Below are 16,873 nucleotides of genomic sequence, written 5' to 3'. Positions count from 1 at the left end.
TAGAGGACTAAATTATGTGTTTAGAAATTAAAGTTCCATAATGTTTTGAAAGAAATTTCAGCAGTGTTTCACCATGTGCAATTCACCACATTTCCAACGTACACTCTGCGAGCTATCGTGAAACACAGCCCTGCTCTAATGAACAAGAGACGCTGGCAATTAGAAACAGTTTCATGAATGTGTTTAGAGGCAGAAAATGGTAAAGGCACAGCCAGCCACAGACTGTTGGAAATCACAATGCAGGAATCCTCACGGAAAAACACTGCCAGTGCTACAGAAAACAGCCATGAAATTGCAGCAGCAATTGTTAGGCTGGCTGCAGAAGAAAAGTCTTAAAAGAGTAGAGTTTCCACCTTTGAATAACAACAATGTTGCATGCAGCAAACATGATTCAAGTAATACCCATTTCCAGAAACAACGCCAAAGAAAAAAAGAGTTTTACAAGCTCAAGTGAGAAGCACAAAGTGACCCAACTTTACATACTCTGAGAGAGCAATTCTGAGTGACTGGGCAATACTTCACAAGCGTTTCGCCTTACAGGAACTAAGCAAACAAAAACCGCTGCAAGGGAAACTTATTCTACAAGCAAACCCAGAATGCAACAGCAGGGCAGAAACCCCAAATATAAACACACCCCTGCATTTATGTTTATCATTTCACAAATGGTGCTAAACACCCTATTTTGACCATTCCCCGTCACTCAGGGTACGGAGTGCTGTTAGAATGGGAAGCCGAATGCCACCGCACCAGCACCACAGGAAATTCCCAATTATCCTTAACTCAAGAATAGCACATTGGACAACTCCTCACATTTTCTTCAACTGAGCTGTCACACAATATCCGAGTAACTTGAAGCAGGTTCTTTAACTTCATTCCCGAGCCCACACAAAACTCCCTGGAGCCAGAACTGAGGAGCACCCTGGGGAGCCCTGCTCCTGTAAAACTACTTTCAGTCTCATTTCATGGAGGCAGAGGGGAATCAGAAATAATTTCTGCATCCCCTGGCATTGGTCTTTCATTAGCTGCAGTTCAGCCAGGGTTAGGAATGCGCATTGTTAGCCCCAGCCACAGAGCGGACTTGCACAGAGGCTGAATGGGGCTGTGTGAATAAACAAAGCACCAGGGGCTATTGCAAACCAAAATTCTAGCAGGCTGGATGCCCTGGTGCTTCATCAGGCACTGAAGGATATAAATGTGGATGAGGATTTACAGTATCTAGGTCTCATAAGCAAAATTAATGTAACTTCAGCTCTTAAAGCAAAATTTTTCATTTGGCTCAGAGAGACATTAACCGTCTGAGTCTGCTGCATACACTGGCTTTAAAACACAGTTAAAAATTTAAGTGATACCAATAAAATACACAAGAGTTTAAACTAAACTAGTCTCAGCAGAGAGTAGCTTAATTTATCCACACTTATATAACTTTTAAAATTTTATCATCACATTTTCAAAAATATTTTTCTTGCCAGTTTTCCAGTTGGGAAGTACAAGTGCCCAAAAAAAAACGTGATTCTCTACAAAGAGGAAAATGAGAAAATAATTTTTACAGATTAGTACCATGAAAGTAATTTTTTAAAAGAAATTGGTTTTACTTTCCCCTTCAAAGAGGTCTTTTAAAATCATTTCCTGTGCAAGTAAGTGAAAGGGGAAAAAATTACTCCTGAGGGTAAAAAGGCAGACACTTTACTCTTCATTTGTTTTGATAATTTCCTGATCACTGTGATTATTTCCCTCTGACAAGCCATTCCTGTTAAATTTTGCAGCTCCTAGGAGTAGGGCAGAAATACCCAACTCCTCCTAATTCCTATTTCAAGTAACTGACAGGAACTGTGCAGAGCTCATTTCTCCTGATAAATCCCACACCGAGCAGCCGAGTAAGTCCTGCAGGAAGAAAGGCCACCCCACACAGAGCAAGGGCAGGACACAGCAACACAGAGACATCAGGCAAGTGCTGCTTACCAAGGCCAGCAATCTGCCATCCTCCTTCATTGCCAGGAAGCGATTGGCACTGACACCTTTGATGGACACCACTCCTCGCTCCTCCGCCTGGAGCTGCAGCTTGACTGCAAACAAAACAAAAAAACAAAAGGTTTCACCTCTGTTCACCTTTTTGAGCCATCGTGGGATTGCAGCAGGCAGTGCTTCAAACCCTCCACCACAGAAAGCTTCAGCTTGCAATGAAAATAATAAATTTTTAACATTTGGCTTTCTGATCCCATTTTTAGAAAGTAAGTAGCTACTTTTGAATTTGCAATGGCGAGATTGAGTTATTCCATCTTCATTTCGCATAAAGGCAGCTTAAAACCCATGAAATACCTTGAAAGGCCACTTAGGGCACAGTCAGCTGCTCCCAGAAAATGGAAATTTTTCATGGCAATTTTTCCAGAGGTATGTCTCAATGTTTGCAGAACAGCATTGGACACAGAATGCACACAGCTCTGTACAGGCAGACTGTCAGCGAGCCTAACTCTGAGACTGTCCAGGTCCATATCACTCCCTAAGGGTTCTGGCAGTTCCCAGCAGAAAATATTCATTAGTTTACCTCATCTATCCAGCAAGTGGGTGGAACAAACAAACAGAACTGCAGCAGTAGGTGAAGGCAGCAAAGGCACAAGAAACAGTGCTATACAAAGCAGGAACGTGTCTTGCATCAATTAAAAGAAACTAAAGATTTTATAGAAATGAAAACCTGTAAGGTCCTATCACACAGCTTTGAGCTACTACCTGTGAATTATTAACACAACACCTTAACTGATTTCTGTAGCCATAAATCAAACCCAGTAGTTTGGATGAAAGCTTCCCCTTTTGCCTGCCTTTGCCTGTTGTATACAACGTCTCAGATGAGAGCTTCCTTCACCCACCTGCTTTGGTTCAGCAGGTCCTTTATTCCATTTGGAGATGCAGTTCTAAATAGCTTGAGCTTTTCAGCCATCAGAATAAATGCCTGAAGTGAATGTAAATTTTGGAGATCTCTTGAGATTCAGAGAGAGGTTGTTGCTTATTTGGCTTTTTGTTGAAGGGAAAAAAAGACAGCACTGAAGAAACCAACTGAAACTCCAACACCAGGAATACAGGGAACATAAAACTGTTGGGATTATTGCTGCAAACCCTTTTTCATGGTAAAAGTTAGAAGTCAGGCACAATTTTATCTCAGTATCAAGTATCCAAAATATAGTGCTCCTAAGTTATGAGGCCAAAATCAGACTTGTGAACAGCTCCAAACACTTTGGTGTAACTCCTTAGCCTCTGGGGAAGCAAGAACGTGGAAAAGTGCTCTGGGCAGGGACTGTGGGAAATGGACTTTTGAGATGTGCCAAGCACACAGCTTTCACCACACACTTAACAAGAAACAGCTGTGGAACAGTTGAAAATTAATATTAATTACTACAGTACTGACTTATTATGCTTCACGACTTTCTCTGGACAAAAATGCACATGAAATCCTACAGCATCACACCAGGCCAGAGGTTCAAATTCTGTAAAAATGAGCTTCTGGTAAAGGTTTCTAAGTCCTGTAAAAATTTGTATAGCTTGTGAAAAAAAAAAAAAAACAAACAAAAAAACACCCAAGGTATTCCTGCAGAGTTTGAAAAGAGCTGCAATACTGAAAGCTCCAAAAGGAAAATCAGCTTCACTGTTTTTTCCTCTCTAACCCAAAAACCTGTGAACAAACAGAGCCAGAACAGTACTGTGAGTTTTTCAGGTTTCAGTGTTATTTTACAGCTTTATTAATGCAGTGAGTATTCGCCACAGGGTTACACTGGAGATATCAGGATACAACACAGCCTTACTGATCAAACACATTTTGACTATATGATCATCAGCAGAAGTGACAATTTTAGGTTTAGATCACTGCAACTAAATTGGTTGTAAGAGAAATGTATCACTTGACACCAATGATCTGCATTTTTTACAGTCTTTGGTCACCAACAGCAACAGTGCAGACTCCATTCATCATTTCACATCTACTTGTTTTCAGCACAACTGAACCTCAAGACCCCATCCATGGAAGTCAAATAACTAAGACGTTTGTAGCCCAAAAAAAAATAGCAGATTGTTGTGAAAGAGCTCATTAACCAAGGGCTAAAAAGGCCCGTTTTCCCAGATATTCTGGCCCCTCTAACACGGCAGTGAGTTATTTCCCTGTTCCCATTCATGCCCTGCGATCCACAAGGAGCACCAAGCACAAGGCTCTGCTCGGTGCCTGCTGGTGTTGTGAGAACACAGAGCTCACCCGCTGAGAAAACATCCCCAGGACTGGGGCTAAGTCATCATTAAGTTATTAAATTAAACAATAAAAGCAACTCAGAGGACCCAGGAAATTTACAGCTCCTATTAAAGACTTTCTTTTCTGTCATAATAAGCTTAATAGAATCATTCTGCTGAATAAGAAGGAATGAATTGCAGGATGTGCATTTGCACTTTTCACACCAGCGAAGAAATTCTGAGTGATGTAGCTCAAGTGAACCTACAGTGCCTTCCAGTCATATAAAAACGGATAGAGAAGGAATTTTTTTTTCCCAACAATATACAGAGGTCTGTTAGAGATTCATATTCACTGATGTTCTGGCTGAAAAACACCACAAGCTATACAGTCCAACCCACAGAAACCAGTACAATCTGTGGCACTAAAGGAAGCTGGAGCACACTGCAACAGGCACTGAGATGTTCCTTCAGAGGGTATGTACAGGACAGATGTACAAAGTGCAGGTTAAACTAAACAGTGTATTTCAGAGAGTTACAAATGGGCATTTATTCCACAACTTGGAGAGACCTTTCTAAGAGTATGGAAGTTGAAAAGTGGTATTTAATAGCATTGTGGTTGGCAAAGTTTAAGATATTTCTTAAAAAATGGATCTTCCTTGTTTTCTTAGATACCTCCAAAAAAAAAAAAATTTCCAAGGCACTTTTGCACAGTCCAGTGGAGAAAATAATTTTGAGGACAAGTAGCTAGACAGGAAAGCTGTTAGCAAATGCAAAAAAATAAAGAAAACATGAACATTTTCCAAAAGTACTTTTATTGTCCTGAGCACTAGAACTGGAAAATCACACGTGCAATGCAAATTCTCAGGTCCTTTTACAGTTCTAATAAACCAAAGCTTTAGAGTGGCCCAGACCCAGGAACTGCACAGCTTAAATGGTCCCAAAGGTTTCCATGCTATGCATCATAAATGGTTCAGCCAAAATCTCCTTCAAAATGGGTTCATTTCAAAGACCTGGGCAAAACCTACCAACTTAATACTTCAGGAAAACAGAGCTGCACATTCTGGAAGTTGCTCACTGCTGAGCTGGTACTACCTTTTGACTCCCAGTGGGAATCTGCTGGCAAGACCTTCGCCCGGGGCAATCCCTGTGACCAAAGCCACGTGCTGGTATTTCACTCACAGCAGCTGCACTGGCTAAGATGTTCTGGGGCAGGAGAATGCCACAGGATTAGTAAGGAAAGGGAAAATAAAGGTCACAGGGAGGAGAGAAAGGGACCAGAAACATGTCTGGAATAAAATAAAAGGTAAAAAGAGCAAAGAGCAGTGAAGACAGGGCAGGGTAAGGGCAGTACAGGAGGGTGCTGTACTGGAGCATGAGGCAAACTCACACATCCGAAGGAGGTGAAATTTGAGGATGCATTAGCCAAAGTGATTAATAAAAGCCCCATTTTCCTACTCCACAAAGAAATGGGAACTCTAACCACTATATCAGAAAAATGATGAAGTAAAAAACAACTATGAGCTTCTGGCTTTGGATGCATTTACACAGCAAATAAAGGTTCAATTACAGCTTCAGCTGTATTTTCACTGTAACCCTTCTAGCTAACACCCTACAGACAGCCTTCAGTGCAATCTAGAGCTACAAGTACCATCCCCAGTGTCAGGATCATACAAAACTCAGGTCAGAAGGACTCCCTCTAGTCCAGCCTCCTGCTGAAGAGACTCCATCATTTCACAGCAAGAACCTTGCCTGCCACACTGCAGCAAAGGGAGCAGCTCACAGCCTGGGAAGAGAGGAAAAATTGGATACTATTTCAACCCTCGTTTTCACTAACATACAGCTGCTTTATTGGAACAAAAAGTAAAACACCTCTCACTCAGTTTACGAGAAGGGAGAGTTTCTGTACCCCCAAAATCCCAGGCTGCACGTCTCTGGATCAATGACTAGTGTTACTACAGTCTGCTGTGGAAAAGCTCAGCCCCAGCCAAAGGCTCAGGGCCCATCTCCAACATATTTGCAGAGGCCCTGTAAGGAAAATCCTTCCACGAGGCCCCCGAGTGACAGCGCAGTGAAGCTGCTGTGCCAGCTCCCACTGCCCATCCTCCCACACCTCCGTGCCCACAGGAAAGCACAAAGCAGCTATTCTGCAGCCTCACTGCAGAGGTGGGTCAGCTCCAGAGGGAATAAGCATCAGAAATGCAAGGAAGTTCACAAAAAAAAGGGAGGAAAGTAAGTTTCGCTAAATGCAACACCCTACAGCCGAATTCCCACTCCTCCATCCTCTGTGGCTGAAGTTGGCCATTCCTTCACGCTCAGGGGCAACATCTATTCCCAGCCAGGTGTCCAAGCAAAACACAAGGAGTCAGACATGCTTGCTCCACACCTAACACGACAAACCCTCCCAAACCCCGGGGCTGGTTCAAAGCTACACATGCATTTACAAACACACATATATTAACACTCCCTTCTGGCTTTTCCTGTCTGCTGGATCAGATCCAAACCCCAGCCTGGTGATGCCTACTGCAACTTTCTCTAAGAATTACAAATATCTTTGTGTCCCTCTGCTCACATCAGTCTCTGACAGTTTCTGATATCTCTTTCTCAAAGGCACAATTAGCAACTTAACATCTCCTGCTATTTGATAAGCGCTGACATACGAGGCATCCTCAAGTCTTCAGAGTGTGAACAAGAGAACAACTCCTTGCTCACTTTCATACACTCATGGTAAAAGTGAGCCACTGCCAGAGTCACTGATGCAGACACTGCCTAAAACCTGGAACACATATGAGGCACCAAAAGGAGAAATAGAGAGGAGAAACAACCAGCAAACCTTAGCGGGAGAGGTGGGCTGCTAATAAACCAAACCATCAGAATTGCAACAAAAACAATCAAGCCAATGGAGTGTCAGGATGAGAAACAGTGAGTCACGCTCCCATACAAAGGCACATTTCTTTGCTTTTGCATGACAACATTCTAAGTGTATCTTTTTCCTTTTTGCCAGCCAGAGGCATAAAACCACTCACAGACAGACCCAAGGTGTCCAAAATGTAAACATCTACAACAAAAATACACACTCGTGAAATGCAAACACTTCAGGAAGTTCTGATTACACTTAAGAGTAAACCAAGGCTTAAAGCAGAACAGTAACTTGTGTAACTGTTTAGGCATCCACCCACTATGGTAATCAACCACATTAACATGGACATTCTCAGATTTTAAAAGTTTGCACCTTTTTAAGTAGTACAGATACTGAATACAATGGAAATTATTTCCATCTTCAGATTCTCCACCGATTCTGATTTTTACCTTGACCTCAATTGCTGCAAGTACCCAGTTCTACCTAACATGCACCTATGACACTGGGAATCCTCCCCATGAAACACTGATTACCAAACACACAGCATTCTCTGGTGCTCCCTATAAATTTCATATAAAAGACAGTAAAGCCATCATGCAGAACAATAATTTCAGAATAGTGTGACATCCAACACTTCTGGCACCAGTGGCTCCTTGCCTGTGTGCCCACATGTAAAACACGCACAGCCACACTTTTCCACTTCTCACAGCTTGCATAATCTGGTTGATGAAACCTAGTCGAGCCCTTTAAAAGTAAAAATGTCATGCAAAAGCAAATCCAAAGTTTGTGAATTCTGCTTACAAAGCACAACTTGGGCATTTTGTGCTGCTGAGTAAAGTAAACAGCGATTGCTTCGCATTATGAAAGGATTTCGTACGCCAGAAGCTCCAAGTCACCGTGATGTAAAACCCTTCTAAATGCTTTCTGCCACACTGTTTGCTGACTCCTTGGCGTTGCAGATGAACTGATGCATCTTCGGAAGTCAAGAGGGCTAAAGCAAACTGAAAAAATTCCTAACTTTACCAGAGAAGAACTTAATTCCTTACTGGGTACTGGTAATAAAGCTTAGTCTCCAAATTACCATTCTTTTCACCCCATATTCTTGATTTAGAAAAATGTTTCAGGGTTGCCTTATCAAAAGAGTAATGCATGCCTGTTCACATGTAGTTTTTTTAGGACTGTTTCCAAAGGGCTTTTCTTAGCAAGGGTAAGGTATGCCGCACGTTGTTTCCATCTGCTTTCACTTCATTCAGTCTTGACTGAAGTAAATCTCAGAATAACCACTTTTGGGTGTTGAACTCAGAACAAAGCTGGTGCAACTGTTCAGCCAACAGAGCCGTGTCACAAAACACGTACAGAACTTGCAGAAGTTCTGCTTTATGTTTACTGTGCATTCACTCATCTCCTTGTAACTATGACCTGTTTTGCACTTGCAGCAAAACAAACACATAAAACCAGGGACAACCCAAGGCAAACACAGGAGCAGCATTTCAGAAGACAGAGAAGGTAAAATGTGTAATTTTTAAAAGTTATTCTGTAGTGTTCCTCCTGCAGGTACAACTCACACAACTACTCAGTAGTACATGGTATTTCAGGGCTGTGACTGATGTCAGAGCAGTAACACATGGGATGAAAGGCAGAGGCTGCCAGAGCAGCAGTGGGACATTGCTGTCCCATAGGCTCAATAAGCCTCAGTGGCACAGAAAGGAAAAGCTGGATTTTAGAAATGCCAAGAAGAATAAGTAAATGGGATTTCAGAGAGTCTGGAGCACAGTGGTGAAAAAGGAACTCTGTCAGGCACCCAGGATCCAGAGAGATGGCACAGCAGATGGGAGGAAGGAACAGCCCCATACAGAGGAGCTCCTGTGAATTGAGCTGCCTTTTACAGCTGATTGCTCTTAACCTGGCCAAAAGGTTGAGATGGCAATTATACTGGGTTTGTACTTCCCTTATCTCCAGTACCAATGAAACTGAACTGATCATTGAAACTTTAATATTTTTTCAAAAAGTAAACAAATTTTTAAAAATTTAAAGCCGTACACATGCACACACAGTATAGCACTGGTGCCAGCACAGCTCCTTTATTGCAAGGACAGTGCAAATGCCACAATAAGCTCAAAGTCTTACTTCATCGTCCTATTTCATCCCCTTCCATCAAGCTGTGTAACCACCCTGTGCTGACCTTTCAATAAAGCATGCACAGGGGAACAGCACGAGCTGCAGTGAAGGACAAGAGCTGTCAATCACTGCTGACCCAGCACAGTAATGAATCCCAGTCTTCACAAAAGGGCTCTAATTTGCTTTTGAATGCAGCCCTGCTTAAGCAAAGAATTTTCTTTGTAAGGAATCAAATTCCTTAACTGAAAATAAACACACAGTGCATATTTGGGTAACACTCCTCAATTTTATTCTAAGTACATCTGAACTATGCTAAGAAAGGATTCCTCACAACAAAAGAGAGACCTTGGACCTCCTGCAGCTTGGAAGAACCTACTTGACTCCCTGCTTCTTCAGCCTGACCACTGCTAGTGCCCATACCCTGGTTTAGATCTATGGGATGGTTTCAGTCCCACACTGCTCCAGACAGCTCCTGCAAGAGGGTGCTCCTGCAGTACAGCAGCTACAAGCACTGGCCATCAAACAGTCTCACCTTTCACCACATCAAAGCAGCAGCCAGACACCCCACTCCTAGTAGCATTTTCTTCTAATAAAATATCACAGTCTTACAATACTGATCCATGAAACTAGAGCCTGATCACTGGAAAACACCTTACTACTACTGGTACTCGCTCTAGCACAGATAAGTGCTCTGGAGGAGGCTACTGCTTGAAGCTGTAAAGCAAGCAGAAGGTTGGGATTGAAATAAATAACACCTGGCAACATGAGCCAGTTCTGTGCACCTCTTCAGCTTTGAGGAGTTCCTGCATTTCTACAGACATGAACATTGTACATTTTTGTCTTCCATCTTCCTGAATGAACAACATTTCTGTCAGCAAAACATCCACAGTGAGTCTGTAAACATCTCTAAAATCACAAAATTAATCCTTCCTATTTACATACTCCAATGAACGGCCCGGAGCATGCTCAGCTGTTCATCCCAACTGCTCCACTACAGGTGGACAAACCCAAGGAACTGAATCCACATACTGTCTCCCAGGAACTGCCCAACAGGTCTGTGCAGCAGGATTCCCTAAGTGACTTTTCCACAGAGGTGGCAGCCTCTACATGGCCATTGGTAGTTGCTTCTCCACACTAACACGTGCTCCTGGTTTTGTATCCACCTCTGTTCCCACAGGTACCAGCAGCTCCCACAGAGTAACTGCACACAGCCACTCCACCCAGGAATCTTGGTCTCTCCATGGGTCTTCCCAGAGTTGTGGGACTGTGTGAACTTTCTTTGTAATACAGTCCCAACATTTCTATTCTAACCTGAAATGTAACACAGGTGACAACTGCATAGACTCTGCTCATGCTTTTCAAAACATCCATCTGGGAAGAACTTGTCTCCTGTCCTGCCCTTTTACAGAAGAGGACATTGCATCACAGGACAGGCAGTGACAATCAGCTGCCACTGGAGAGGGACACTCCATTCCACACTACCAGCACTCCCTACCACCTCCCTGGCACCAGCTCTGGCACTTCTCTTGGCATCTCAGTGACGGATATGTGGTGACAAATAAAGACTTCAGGATTTTTTTCCCCAGTACCCAGAAAAGATACCAAAAAACTGATGCCAGTTGCCAGAGGTGCTGCAGACCTTCCCCCAAGTGCAGATCCAGATGCTGTGATAACTGCACACTTGAGTATGTTAAGGACATCCTTTAACACCAAAAATAACCCCAAAGCTACATCCCCAGAGAATGGCACAGGATATGGGGTAAGTCTGCATCAGGCATCGTGGGTCAGCCTGAGAGCAGGAAGGAAAGAACCAAGAAAGAGACTACAAATATTTTCAAGCTGTATCACAGCTGACATCTCTCCCTGCTCTTACAAAACACCACCATGCAGGATTCCACAGCCATGGCTACAAGGATTCTGTGACTTGCATATTCCAGGAATCCTAATGATTCTGGTTTTATGAAATCTGCTACAACCCTGTCAGAAGGTCACAGACAAATCCTGAGCTCTGCATCACACGAGCAGAATTTCACCACACTGGCTCTGCACATGGCCATGGAGTCTGGGCCCTACTTTGCCCTTTCCCAGTACCCTCAGTCTCCTTGTCCTTTGAATCACCCGGTCAATGTGGTTTCAAGCTCTGCAAGTCAGAGATGAGCGCCAGGCTCAGCCAGGGTCACTCCAGCAGCAGTGCACCATGACAGCTCCTGCAGGACAACCTCCACCCAACTGCTCAGACATCATCTCATTTGTATTCTCGGCTGATCCTATCGAGCTCCAGTCAAAATCTGGCCCTACCCTGAACAAACAAAAAACTACGTAAGATAATAACCCTAAAATGCCACCAGCACTCCAGAGAGTCACCCTTTCAATATTTTTATTGACAAGTCTGGAGGCAGCAGAAGAGGCACAGGCAAAACACTTGACCTGCACATTGTTACCAAACATTACTGAAAATGACGAAGGGTGAGAGAGCTGCTTTATTTTGAAACACATAGTCTTAAACAGGTGCTAACAAAAGCAAAGGCTATTAATTCTCCATCAGGATTGAAACAGTATCTCATCACCAACATTAAGGCTTCAAAAACCATGCTGTAAACATTTCAGGTACCACCTGGTATAGATATTCAATTTACAGATGTCGTACACTTACGTATGTTCTTCAGCAACAGTAACTTGAGCATTCTCTGGGCTGCACTGGGTCTGGTTTGGTTATATTAGATAACTGCACTGAACACACTGTCACCAACAGTCAAAAGCGCCATTAATCCCAGGGTTGTGCACCAGTTCAGCACAATCCATCACCTCTCAAGTATCCTGGATCAGATGGCCTCTGATCCCAGGGAAATGCTCCCAATACTGCTAAAAACCATAATGATCAAAAAATTATTTATTAGAACTGCCTGCCTTATCTGTAATCCAGGGGAGCTGGGGAAACAAAGTGTCACTGAAAAGACTATGATGTAAAATTCAGGTTGAGTTACTAAAATAATTTACTTTCTGTAAAATGCTTTTAAATATGACCCCACTACATATAAACTTTTTCTTAGAATCAGCTGCACAAATTTCAAGCATTTATGAAACAAATGAAAACCAACAGCAGCCACCTGATCTCACATGTTATCTGGATTTGTCTTTTCCAGCTCTGAGAGTGCAGTGGCTAACAGGAGTTGGATTACCATTTTCCTGCAAAGCAGACTATGTAAGTACCTAAAAGTGCTCCTGATTTCCTGTGTGAGACAATCTAAGGGCTAAATCCTGCCCTCTAGTGTACCTGTGGGTGGTGGTGCCCTTGGAACCTTCCCCACTTCCAGACTGGGCAGAAAACAGCTGGGAGGGACAGGACAGTTCGCTGCCCACTGGAGACATCTCGTGTTGCCTTGGCTCACCTTGGGGGTGCACCTGCTGCTGGATCACACAGCTCTGGGGTGGGCAAGACTCACCAGGAACTGGGATACAGGAGTAGCAGACACAGTGAGAGATGAGAAGGGATCCTCCCCTGAGCAGGAACATACAGGAACATGATGGTATTTCTATGATAAAAGAAGCAAAAGAAGCATATTCCCAACTTTTTCACACGGGATCTCTGCTACTTCATCCCCTAAAGGCAGGTACATCCAGGAGCCAGGAGGAATTTCCATGCTATGCCACAAAGTACTTGGCAAAGCAGTTCAGATCTGTGCAACAGATGAAAAGTAATGCAAAAAGAGTCTGTTTCCAGAAGGACTGAGGTAGAAGCAACGTATTTGAGCATTTAGGGGCAGGCTTTTTTTTTAAACAAGTCACCTCTCACTTAGTGCTAAGATTTGGAAAAGATCTTGCCCTGTCAACAGCTCTGGCCGTGTCTGTGGGACACCAAAATGGGGAAGAAGATAATCCAAGTCCCAAACAACTTAGCTATGAAAGGTAAACACCAGGTCCTGAACCTTCATATGAAAACACCTCCTGACATTTGCTCAGCTTGGGGATAACCATGAGTTTTCTCCCATTGCATGATCAGTGATCAGATTTCCATCTTCTTCACGGAGTTGCTCTAAAAGTCAGTCTTTACTTCAGCAGAGTCTTTCTAAAACATTTACAGCATAACCATTTAAATGTTGTGAGAGAGACAAGTCAAAATCTTAATATTAACCACTATTTATGAAAGGAACCTTCTTAAGAAATTTTCCTGGACCAGTATTACCCTATTTTACATTTTCTTCAGATATTTACGGAAGAGGAGAGAGGTACTGAGCAGGAAGGAGGTGTTTCATACATCTGCAGGGTTGACTGAGCTCACAGAGCTGAATCCTTTCCAAGTGAGAGGCTGGAGCCTTGTCACCTCATTAAGGAATGGACAAGAATGGCTCAGGATGCCTTGGATACTGTCTTGGGTTATGCTCATCATGAAACAAAGCTGCTTAAGAAATTATGGAAATACATAAGTGCCAACCATTCCTCATTTAGGGAAACTCTGAAAGGAACAAGCTGTGCTACTAGACATGTTCTAAATGTATGGATAAGTGTTCCCTTTCCATTCTCCAGGATTTTCCCCCTCACCAGCACTGTAGCCTCTTTGAGGGAAACACCTCTATTTTAGAATTTCTAAGAGCCTTTCCAGAAACACTGGGTCCTTTGTACAATTTCCAGAGCATAAATCAACAGTTGTTGATCAACAACAACAAACCAGCCATGATTTTGTTTTGCTTTAGACAACAAAACTCTCAGAAAGCGCCTTCTGTTTCTTGTTTGTCTGAAAGTACCTCTTCAAGGGAAAACACTCTGGATGGAGTCCCCAGAGTGTGTCCAAAGGGGCACTTCACTGGAGTCACGGCAGCACACGCGTCAGATGTGGCAATAATGGCCATGGAAGGCGCCCTGTCCTGGGTTTCAGCTGGGTGAATCATAGGATCCCAATCCTCCAGCATTCTTAATTTCATTAATGACACAATTATGGGTAAATGAAGGTGAGTGGGGCAAATATAAAACCATGCCATGACCTAAAGCGATGTGTATTGTGTATTTCAAATAGAGGCAGGAGAGGGGAGGTAAAAAGGACATGGATCATGGAAACTGTTTATAGTATTAAAACTTTGGTCTGAAACATAAGGAGACAGTAACTTGCCTTCTAAAATAAGAACTTCCTTTAAAAGTAAGAAGGATGATGTGCTACTGAAATGTTATTTTGTATAATTAATTCCTAAGAATAGCAGCAACCACAAGCATCTCTACTAAGGGGCCTTTAATTATTTCTAAACCAAATTGTGCAGACATTGTATTTCTTTTCTCAAAACCACCTTACAAAACCTTTTGCTTAACTAAGAAAATCACCCTGAACTACTCAAGGTGCATATTTTCATTGCTAATTTCTTTTTTAAAGTCCTCTCACGTTGTCCAAGATTTATTGCCCTCTGCCATGCCAGGAATACCAGGAGATTTCACAGGGACTTCCACAGAGCAGCACTCAGCAGGTCAGAGTTGAGCAGAGTCGTGTGGAATGACGTATTTACAGCGAGGATGCTAAGGATGTGAACCACGCAATGCCCCAGCAATGACCCTCGCTGATGCTTCAGGCACCGATGATTCTCTGCTTCTCAGAACTAGGGTTCTTCCAGGAAAAAAAAAAAAAAAAAAGAAGAAGGAAGGAAGAAAAAGCAACAAGCCAAGAGCTGTCTGATAATGCAAAAATGAGAGAATTCACTACTAGGAAAGCACGAGATGTCAGTTGAAAATTTTGGTATTGATAAGGTTCAATAGGAAGAGAAAACACACATTCAGTGGACTCAAGAATGAAAAAAATAGTATTAGTTTTCCTGAGAGAATAATAAAAAAAGGCAGGAAGGAAGAAATTATTATGGGGGAGCTCTATGATGAAAAAGGCAGCAGTGATGAATACCACCTCCACTCAGGGCAGCCTGGCCCAGCCAGGTGAGCACACAACAGCACACACCATTACCTGCACTTTTCAAAAGCAAAGACAGGGAATGAGGCAAGATCCCAACAGCCATGGCAATGTCTTGGACTCAGCTTCAGCCTTGAATATCCTCCACTCAACATCACCTCCCTTTGCAGCACATTTCCATAGCTGCTTCTAGGGTGAGGTGACACCCTAGATTTATTTCCTTTAAGAATTCCTGTTACAAGAATTCTTTGGAATTATTGGGTAAAACTAATTGTTTTGCAAAAGATGAATATCTGAAGTGGAAAGTAATATTAAGAATCTTTGGTCTGTCTCCTCACTTCCTTTTGCTCCTAGTCCCGGAGTTTAGCCCGGTCCCTGCATCCATCAGTCAGAGCACAGGTGCAGAGCAGATGAAGAATGCCAGTAAGGCATTTCACCTGCTCCTCATGCCAAGTGCCTGCAGGCAGGCCCTGCACACCGAGCACAGTAACAAATTCCCTCCAACCGGGAATTGCACTGGGACAATCTGACCCAGCAGTCCCGGTACCTGCGCTGACGGAAATGCCTCACAGGCGCATCAAAAACTCACCACTGCATCCACAAAACCTCCGTGCTGAATACTTCCAAAATATTCTGAGCTCTGCAAAAGGCAATTTGTTTGTGGGACAAAAAGCAGCCTGTGTTGGTAACAGCAACCTGCCACACACTCCCTGAAAGCCTATGATCATTCAGTCCGTGGGCTGTGTTCCCAGCCCAGGAGCCTTTCCCTCCCTTCAAAAGATCAGGTACTGGAGGGACAACCTCCTGCTGCTGCTGGTATCCATACATTTTATCTGTATCATCATTAAGTTAAAAAAAAAAACAACAAAACAATGCAACATGTAACAGTTTAAGCCAGAGAGGTGTTCTAACAGCAGTTTGTTATAAAGCCTGCTTCCTTGGCCAGATTTACCCCCTCAGTTCCTAAGAGTACCCATGTGCCAAAAGTGCTCCTACTCATGAGCGCCTACCTGCACCGGGAAAAAGAACACCCTCCTCCCTACCTTAATGCATACAACGCATTCACCGCCGCCGTGTAGAGCCGCCAAGTACCATCAGACCCGGATAAGGGCCACGCAAACAAACCAGAGACCCCTTCAAGCCCGTAACAAAAACTGTGCACCTGACAAGCTCTGCACCCAGCAGGTTGAGCGCGGAGCCGCCAGCGAGGCTTTGCCCCGAGACACCCCGCGGGTGCCGGTGCGGGACCACCGGCTGCGGGATGCGGGTATCAATTAACTCGCTATCAATTAACTCGGTATCAATTAACTCGGTATCAATTAACTCGGTCTGCGTACTCGCGGTTATTCGCGCAGGAGCATTCGGCACATTGACGGGCGCTTTCCAAGCACGGCTCGCTGCCGAAGCGCCGGCAGGGCGGGACGGCCGAGCCGCGGCCCCTCCCGCAGCCCCGCTGCCCGGGCGAGGAGTCGCCCGCCCGCCCCGGTGCCGCCCGCGGTGCTCCCGGGATAACTCACTGTGCGGGTCGCTCTTCTCGCGGACGCCGTCCACCTTCCCGTCGGGGTTGATGCGCAGGAAGAAGCCGCCGTTCTTGCAGTACAGGCGCTTGGGGTCCTTGAAGTGCCCCGGGGGAAAGGCGCCGCTGCCGCCGTCGTCGGGCAGCGTGGCGATGCCCCCCGCCGCCGCCGCCGCCATGCGCCGGGCCCCGGCAGCTCCGCGCCGCGCCGGGCCCCCGCCGCCCCCCGCCGCCAGCGCCGGGCGGCCTCGGCCCCTGCCCCGGCCGTCCAGCCTCGCCTCGCCTCGCGAGCCCC

The 16,873-nt window shown here is 44.3% G+C and overlaps 1 protein-coding gene across 1 annotated transcript in view; it reads right to left on the bottom strand.

Moving 5' to 3' along the window:
• FGF2 (fibroblast growth factor 2) overlaps nucleotides 1-16,757 on the bottom strand; it is a 22,959-nt gene extending 6,202 nt beyond the window's left edge. Inside the window, exons 1-2 of the mRNA XM_058804287.1 lie at nucleotides 16,580-16,757; nucleotides 1,960-2,063 (exon numbers count right to left, since the gene is read on the bottom strand). Coding sequence (XP_058660270.1) covers nucleotides 1,960-2,063; nucleotides 16,580-16,757 — 282 coding nt within the window. The remainder of the gene's footprint in view (nucleotides 1-1,959; nucleotides 2,064-16,579) is intronic.
• Between the last annotated feature and the right edge of the window lie 116 nt (nucleotides 16,758-16,873).

Source organism: Ammospiza caudacuta, chromosome 4, assembly GCF_027887145.1.
Source record: "Ammospiza caudacuta isolate bAmmCau1 chromosome 4, bAmmCau1.pri, whole genome shotgun sequence".
NCBI lineage: Eukaryota > Metazoa > Chordata > Aves > Passeriformes > Passerellidae > Ammospiza > Ammospiza caudacuta.
Note: the sequence above shows the minus strand (reverse complement) of the source record. Positions and strands in the feature narration are given on the sequence as shown.